This window comes from Anomalospiza imberbis, chromosome 9, assembly GCF_031753505.1.
Source record: "Anomalospiza imberbis isolate Cuckoo-Finch-1a 21T00152 chromosome 9, ASM3175350v1, whole genome shotgun sequence".
Classification (NCBI taxonomy): domain Eukaryota; kingdom Metazoa; phylum Chordata; class Aves; order Passeriformes; family Viduidae; genus Anomalospiza; species Anomalospiza imberbis.
The window spans coordinates 29,982,765-29,991,114 of NC_089689.1; the positions used below are offsets into that span (position 1 = coordinate 29,982,765).

Here is an 8,350-nt window from a genome sequence, read left to right on the forward strand (position 1 = left end):
TAGATGCTTCTTCAGGGGTGCATAAAGCAGCCGTGGGAAACTCTCCAATTAAAATGCCATAAATAGGAATTTATTATTTATATGACATTATAAATAATTAATGGTTCATACTAATAATTCTATGATGTTAATGTTTTTACAAGAGGTTTAGTATTTTATTACTATTTCAAATATTATTATACCAAACTAGAAACAGTATTTTATGAGCTCTTACAGTCCCAAAAGTGGATGAGGCCCTGTTTGATGGATGCAAACAACATATGGATTTTTTTCTCTTGAATAACTCCTTGTCTTCAGCAGCCAGAAATCATAAGGATGGGAATTTAGATCCCTGAATTAAGGCTGGGAAAGGCAGAGATGGAGAAATTGGGAGCGCAGGGCAAAATCAGGCAGGGAGACTGAGACCAGGGGCAGAATTTGCTCCAAATCCTCTGAAATGGGACTTCTGCCATGGAGGAAAATTTGAATTTATTCCCTTCGCCAGACCATGATTGGAAGTGAAAAAGAAATTATCCTAAAACCAATTTGAATTCCTTTTTCAAGTGAGAGTTTTCACGGAAAACTTTGCAGAAAGAGCAGGTTGCTTTCGGTCAGCGGAGGTTTCTCTGATGTCTGTGAAGGGTGGGGTGCACCAGGCTCTCCCTCCCATTCCCTCCTGGCATTCCTTCCCCACCCTGCCAGCTTTGGGAGGGTTTTGAATCCCCACAGAGCTTCCACTGAATTATTTCAGTGGCTCAGAGTTGAGTCAGCACTTTCCAGCTCTGTGCCCACGGGGTTTTCATGGATTTGTGTCTTGGGGACATCCCAGGAGAGCATTCCCAGTGGAGTGACCCCGAGGAACACACCCATTGCTGAAGGGGGCTTTGTCACCTGTCCCGGTGGAAATGGACACCAGGAGAAGGGTGAGGGACAATCCCAGCCTGACCCCTGGGTGAGATGTCCCCAGGGATGTCCCCAAGCTCAATTTTCATCCAGAGCCAAGGAATTCTGGAATGGTTTGGGCTGGAAGGGCTCAAAGCCCACCCAGTGCCACCCCTGCCATGGCAGGGACACCTTCCACTGTCCCAGGCTGCTCTCGCCTGGCCTTGGGCACTGCCAGGGATCCTGGCAGTGCCAGGAATGGTTTGGGCTGTGCCAGGGATCCTTGGGCACTGCCAGGAATGGTTTGGGCTGGAAGGGCTCAAAGCCCACCCAGTGCCACCCCTGCCATGGCAGGGACACCTTCCACTGTCCCAGGCTGCTCCTGCCTGGCCTTGGGCACTGCCAGGGATCCAGGGGCAGCCCCAGCTGCTCTGGGCACTCTGTGCCAGCTGAAATCTATTCCCACACCAAACTGGGTGTTTGTGCCTTGAACAACATCCCAAAGCTCAGAGCAGTGCATGGATTAAAACCAGGATGTGGGAGAGAGCACGAGCAGCCCTGTGGGGTTTGTTGGAGGAACCCTTTGGAAATGATGCTCATTTATAAACCTGAACCCAGACTGCCTCAGTCAGGACCTGTAAGTCACCACAAGCTGAGACAAATACAGTTTTAGAATATTTTGTATCAGCCAGAGTAGTAAATCCTTAATTATGTTTTTCCTGTTAATTTTAGGTAAAAACCTAAATTCTGGCAGAAGGTAGAACCACATCAATGGGGTTGTGTTGTTTCTGACCAACCTTCCTGTGCTACCAGACCCTTCTGTATCTTCCTGCCCTGGGCCTCTCTTAAATATCCACCCAGGAAAATCCATCCCAGTGAGGCCTGGAGTAAGAACACATCGTTTCTCCTCAGGAAACCCTCACCCCATCCATCCTGAGGGGAAGGGATGGCAGCCCCAGCTGTGATTTCCCTCGGTTTTCATGGAAAATCTTATTTCCCTGAGGGCTCAGAGCTACCTGAGACCACAACCTGACCATTCCCATCGAGTTCTCTGCTGCTGGGGCCTGACCCTGAGCTCAGCAGCTGCAGCTGATGTAACCCCACAACGACACTTGGTTGTATAATTTTCCTCCCTGGTTTCCCCACTAGCCATTTTCCAGTGCAGACAACACCCAGTGCCCAGATTTCTGTCAGGATTTAAGCACTTACCTCACAGTGAATGGGAAATGATGAATAAACAGCAGTTAGGCCACAAAATATCTGATTTTTATCAAAATACCTGATGGTGAATGGCAGCACAGCCTCTGATTTTCCAGCATTTTGCAGGCTGGGGACTTCCTGAGCCAGCATTTCCTATTTAATGGCCTCTTATAGATCCACTTCCCATCCCTTTCTCCTCTTCTTTGTGAACCATGGACATTTTTAGCAGCTACAACAGCCTTTGGCAGGCAGCTCTGCAGCTCAGCGTGGCTGAGGAGCCAGGCAAATCCTTGAACACTCCAAAACCAAGTCCTGGGCTGGGATGAGTACATTGTGGATCATCCCTGACAGCTTTTTAGCAAGACTGAAAGGCAAGAAATAAAAGATGTGCTGACACAGCAGGGTAGTTAATGGGTGTTCTCTCACAGGGAGGAAAGGATGGGGAGAAAGATACTGAGAGTTGAATATTTGTCACATCCTGTGTCATCCGGAGTGTCCATCCTCAGAGGGAGCACTCCACCTGCCAGCCAGGCCCTGAGAACTGGGCTGGCTTTCACTGCAGCAAAGGCTCAGGGCTTCCTCTGCTGAAGGTTAAATCGAGTCTAACATTTAAACCCAGCCCAAACCATCTCAGAACCTCCTTTGCTTTTTGTTAGAGATGAATGAGACAGGCAGAGCCACTTTGGAAGTTCCTGAACATTGAGTGGGTTAAGAAGGGGTTGGATCATTTGATGCCCCTTTCTCCAGCTGGATCTCACAAACCATCCCAGATTTTCCGTGGAACATCACATCCCACCCTGGGAATGTCCTCTGCTGCCCAAGGAGCCACTGCTCCAAGGCAGGCTGGGACAGCTCCTTGTCCCAGCAGGGACACCATTCCCTGATCCAGAGGGAGGACCCATGTGGCCATCCCTGACTCCAGGCCAAACCCCACTGATTTATCCCAGCACAAGTCTGGAAACTGCTTGGAGATAGAATTCCTGGCTCTGGAGCCACATCCTGGGGTTGTTCTGCTGCCACGTTCCCAGAGCAGCGCAGGGGGATTGTCTTGGTTTGAACAGACAGGTGTCTGCTAAGGAGGGCAGGAGCCTCCCCTGAAATGGAAAATGCAATCCCCCTCCCTGTGAATTGTTATAATTTTGAAATTAAGGGGTTCTAAAGGGTTCTCAGGCAAAGATATGGGAATAGGAATAACAGTTCTTTACCAGGGAAATTAAAAATACAAATGTAATAGTACAAAAAAGAAAACAAACCAGTGCCAGAGTCAGAGCAGGCCCTGGCAGCCTGTGTGTCAGGGAGGTGGCAGCAGTCCCATCCCATGGTGGCTCAGCCCTCCTGCAGTGCCAGCTGTGCTTCTGCTGGAGCAGGGATCCTGGACAAGGCTGGAGTTTTCCTCTGAAGCTCCAGGGCTGGTGTGGATGGGCCTGGGCTTCCTCTGGGAATGCAGTGGGGCAGAAAGCTGCTCCTCTGGGAATGCAGTGGGGCAGAAAGCTGCTCCTCTGGGAATGCAGTGGAGAGGAAAGCTGCTCCTCTGGGAATGCAGTGGAGGAGAAAGCTGCTCCTCTGGGAATGCAGTGGAGAAGAAAGCTGCTCCTCTGGGAATGCAGTGGGGAAGAAAGCTGCTCCTCTGGGAATGCAGTGGGGCAGAAAGCTGCTCCTCTGGGAATGCAGTGGGGCAGAAAGCTGCTCCTCTGGGAATGCAGTGGGGCAGAAAGCTGCTCCTCTGGGAATGCAGTGGAGAGGAAAGCTGCTCCTCTGGGAATGCAGTGGAGGAGAAAGCTGCTCCTCTGGGAATGCAGTGGAGGAGAAAGCTGCTCCTCTGGGAATGCAGTGGAGAAGAAAGCTGCTCCTCTGGGAATGCAGTGGGGAAGAAAGCTGCTCCTCTGGGAATGCAGTGGAGAAGAAAGCTGCTCCTCTGGGAATGCAGTGGGGAAGAAAGCTGCTCCTCTGGGAATGCAGTGGGGCAGAAAGCTGCTCCTCCGGGAATGCAGTGGGGCAGAAAGTTGCTCCTCTGGGAATGCAGTGGGGCAGAAAGCTGCTCCTCCGGGAATGCAGTGGGGCAGAAAGTTGCTCCTCTGGGAATGCAGTGGGGCAGAAAGCTGCTCCTCTGGGAATGCAGTGGCAAAGGCTGCTGTGGTGTCCCAAAATCTCAGATTGTATCCAGGTAGGAATGCTTGGCTCCTCCCCTGGGCGGAGCATCTCCCCATGGGATGATGGAATGTTCTCAGCCATGCAGGGACACTCAGTGGCCATGAACAGAAGATAATTAATAATTAATGGCCCATGAACAGCAGAGATCTCCTGGAGGGAGGATTGGTTGTGTCAGAGATAAAGAAAACTGCCCAGTGAACAGAAGAGAACTGCCCCAGCTCTGACAGAGGGTGATGGAATACACATTCCCATTTCCAACCCAAGACAGGGATGGATGCTCTGGGATGGATGGAGCCCAGGTGAGAGGACAGGGAAGGTGATCCCTGCTCTGCAGGTCACTGCTGGGGGTGTCCCTGCCCTGGGAGATGAACTCTGAGGGGCCTCCCAACACAAACCATTCCACGATCCTGTGATTCTGTGGCTCCACACCCGGGCCTGGCCACAACTCCCCTGTGTGCAGGGGGAGTTCAGCATTCCCAGGTGAGAAACTCCAGAACAAATGTTTTGTACGGGGAGTTTTAAGGGTATTGCTCCGGGTATTCAATTAATTTTCAAGCTCTATTTGCAATTCTAAGAGCACTCCCCAGTTTAATTGCGCTCCTGAAGAATTCAGGGTATAATATTTCACCTGAGCTGTTCAGCTGATGGGAGGAGAGGGGCAGAAAATGGAATTGTACCTCAGGAGAGTTGGGGCTTGGTTACAGCTACAGAGAGAGACTTTACCCAGGAGAGGCTGCAACCCAGACAGAGAAAAACAGCCAGAGGCTGGCAAATCAATTTTTCCCAAGGTCAGGAATGGGGAGAGTTTGTATCTTTTAAGGCTTGAGCAACACAAAATCCTCCTAAACACCTCCCCAGCCCTAGTGGCCCCTGCCAGCCTTGCCCCTCAGTCAGGACACCTCAGATCTGTCACCAGCCACTGCTCAATAAATGAATATTTCTGAGGGACTCATTCCCTTTCTTTTCAGCTTTGAAAGTCATGTGCAATTCAAAGTAATTTGATTTTGGTTGGGTTTTTTTTGGTTGTTATAGCATTTTTTATACTGTAGTTCTCCAAAAACCAGAGAAACTATGTGGCCCTGCTTTAGCCCAACTAACAGGGAGAGGGGAATATTATTTTATATGTTCTTTTCAGCTAAACTTCCCACTGGAAGAGTGCAGCTTCACCTGAACCCCACAGGATTCCCTAATCCTTCAGTTTGTACAAGCAAGGGTGGGACTTTGAGGTTGTTTCCTTCTCCTCCTCTTCCTCAAGATCCCCTGGAGTGGCTGCTCTGTCCCTTTGTGCTCTGCAGAACCCCCCTTTTCCAGCCGGAGCTCCAGGCTGTGGTGGTGATTCCTCTGTGACCCCCAAAACCTCGGACAAGGAAAAGAATTAATAGCAGATTCAACAAGGAGGAGCAATATTTTGTTTCCCCCCCCCCCCCAAAAAAAAAAGCTGAGGCAGACAGACCTTGGCTGCTCAGCAGTGAGGGAGTGGCTGCTGGATTATTGTGAATATGGAATTTTGTCCAAGCTGAGCCTCTGGAGCTGATGGGTGCAGGTGGACACCACAGGTGATGGGTTTTAGGCTCTGCAGGGTTTGTGTCCTGCCAGGTTTCTCCTCCATCTGTTTTGATGTGTTTGGGCTTTACTGGAGCAAGCAAAACAAATGAAAATTCACCTCCACCCCCAGAAACTTCCCAGGAATTGTTTTATCCTAGACTGACCAGGAGAGGCTGACAGATGTGATCCTTAGTAAAGATAATGGAATCCTGGAATAGCTTGGGTTGGAAAGAACCTTCAAAACCACCTTGTTCCAACTCTCTGCCAAGGGCAGGGACACCTCCCACTAGCCCAGGTTGCTCAGAATACACAAAATGGCTCAGAAAATGTGTTTATTTTTAATTTTATTAACTCGCTGTTTGTGGGTGCCAAGAGGGAGGGGCCCTTCCCTGCTGGCCAGTGTTGCAATCCATGAATTGCTCCACACAGACCAAAGTATGGAGTGGGTAGAAAACACAACCCCAAGCCTGAGTTCAAGTTGTTCCTGCTGCTGACAGGGAGCTGCTCATGTCAGGTCAGCTCTTTTTTGGTTTGCTGCTTGTAAATCTGCCGGGGTTTTTCTGGGGAAATTCTGGGTCACAGATGTACCTTGTCTGCTCCGTGCCATGAAATCTCAGGGGTTACATAAACAATAGCACATGACAAGGTAGGGCTGGACCAGATGTCTGCTGCCCCAGAGGAAATTTCAGCCAGGAAATTTCTGCCAGGTGCCAGTGATACCTCAAGGTTTGGGTGTTGCTACACAAGTGACTGGAATCAGAGAATCCCAGAATTGTTTGGGTTGGGAGGGAACCTAAGGTCCATCCAGGCCCACCGCTTGCCATGGCAGAGACACCTTCCCCTATCCCAGGTGGCTCCAAGCCCTGTCCAGCCTGGCCTTGCTTATTGATGTCGTTGCTTTAGAAACAAAGCTGGGCTAATTTTTGAGCAGAGAACTTCCCTTTCTGCCAGAGATCAAAGGCATGCTCATGCCTGTTTGCTACGGCTTCCTTTTGCCTTTAGTTTTCCTTAAATTACCAAGAAATCCACTTAGAAGAGTTTAATAGTGCTCATTTCCTTTGGAGCATCCCTGGGTTCCTCTGTTCTGCGCAAAATGAAATTACGATGTACAAGGCCTGGCTGAAAACTGCATCTGAGCAAGGCACAGCTCATCACTCGCTCAGGGCCACGCTCTGCTTGGTCCCGAGTCCGTTTTCATGGGAACAGCTAAAAATAGATGGGTGACAACAACGAAAATGGCTTTAGCAGTCGGTGGCACTGCTGGGAGCCAGAGGCAGCGGTGGCACAAGCCAGGGTTTGGGATGCTGGTGCATCACCCCACCAGGATCAGCTGCTGGGGTCCCTCTGTTTCCCTGCCCACGCCCAGCTGGGCGTTCCTGCGGCACAGGGGCGCTCCTCAGGATTTTGGGGATTTTGGGGCTCGCTGCAGAAGTGCTGTGCCACCCCTCCTCCTGCAGGCCGCAGAGCGGGCAGTGCCAGCCCCGAAGGCAGCGACCTTGGAAGGAACGCACCTTTCCGTGCCGTGCCACCGACATCTCGGTGTCGGCCACCGCTGCCAGAGCCTCTCCCCGGCCGCGCCCCCAGCCCTGCAGCGGCGGGATGAGGCGAGGGATCCCTGCCAGAAGGCAGGGCCAGCGGCCCGGAGGAGGAAATGCTGTCGAGGCGGCACTTTGGGCTCGCTGATGGCTAGCAGCAGCCGGCGCTGGGCGAGCGCGGAGCAGCAGCGGGATGCTCCTGCCGGCCGCCGCGTCCTCCCCGCCCGCTTCCGGCGGCTGCGGGGGGGCGGCCGCGCTCCGGGCCCGCCCTTCCCCTCCCCTCGGGGCGGCCGGAGCGCTCGCCGTGCCCTCCCTCCGTCCCTCCATCCCTCCTCCATCCCTCCTCCCTCCCTGCCTCCCTCCCTCCCGCCCGCGGCGCCGGAGCCGCTCGCCCGCCCGGCTCGCCCATGAGCCTGCTCGGGAGCTACCGGAAAAAGCCCGGCAGTGACGGCTATGAATCCTTGCAGCTCGTGGACAGCGGCGCTGAGCGCGGCGGGGCCGGCGCGGGGCCGGGCCGGAGCCCCGGGCGGCAGCAGCAGCAGCAGCCGCAGCCCCGCGCCGACGGCGGCGGCAGCACCATGGACAGCTCAGGTACGGCGGGGCGGGGGCCGGCCACTCGCCGGGAGGGCTCGGTGGCCACGGCGACAATAGCGGCCCTTTGTCCGGGCGCGCTGGGATGGAGGGAGGCAGCGCCGCAGACTCCTCGGGGCTGGCTCCTGATGCCCCCGCTCCGAGAGACGGAGCGTGTGAAGCATGAGGGAAAATGGATGGAGCGCTCTGGGATCTTTCCCCCCGCGACGGACTGAATTCCCAGAATTGTCCTGAGGTTTTTTTTTTCCTCCCCCCATCCCCCTAAAAGGCACTCATCAAAGTGAGCTGGATTAATTCTGATGGATGATGTGCAGCGTGCACCATTTTTTTTTAATCAGGGAGTAAGGGAGCAGATGGTCTTTATGGCTGGTAATGGGATAGAGAGCTCTTCACCTCGAAAGGTTCAAATTTGTCTGGCTAACCAGGAATGGGGAGAGTGGCCATGCTTTGAGGGGACCCCTCTGGTT

At 52.9% G+C, this 8,350-nt stretch overlaps 1 protein-coding gene and 1 long non-coding RNA gene across 3 annotated transcripts in view; one reads left to right on the top strand and one right to left on the bottom strand.

The window, feature by feature from the left end:
* Window positions 1-8,350, bottom strand: part of LOC137478891 (uncharacterized) — a 369,499-nt gene that overhangs the window by 326,827 nt on the left and 34,322 nt on the right. The window lies entirely within an intron of this gene.
* The window catches only part of DNAJC6 (DnaJ heat shock protein family (Hsp40) member C6), a 43,032-nt gene that overhangs the window by 1,950 nt on the left and 32,732 nt on the right, over window positions 1-8,350 (top strand). The window contains exon 1 of one of the 2 annotated variants that reach the window (XM_068198991.1): window positions 7,685-7,883. The exons of the other annotated variant lie outside the window; for it this stretch is intronic. Within the exon in view, the coding sequence (XP_068055092.1) occupies window positions 7,700-7,883 (184 nt within the window). The 5' untranslated portion in view covers window positions 7,685-7,699. Of the gene's footprint in view, window positions 1-7,684; window positions 7,884-8,350 lie in introns of those variants that run through there. 2 annotated transcript variants of the gene reach the window in all.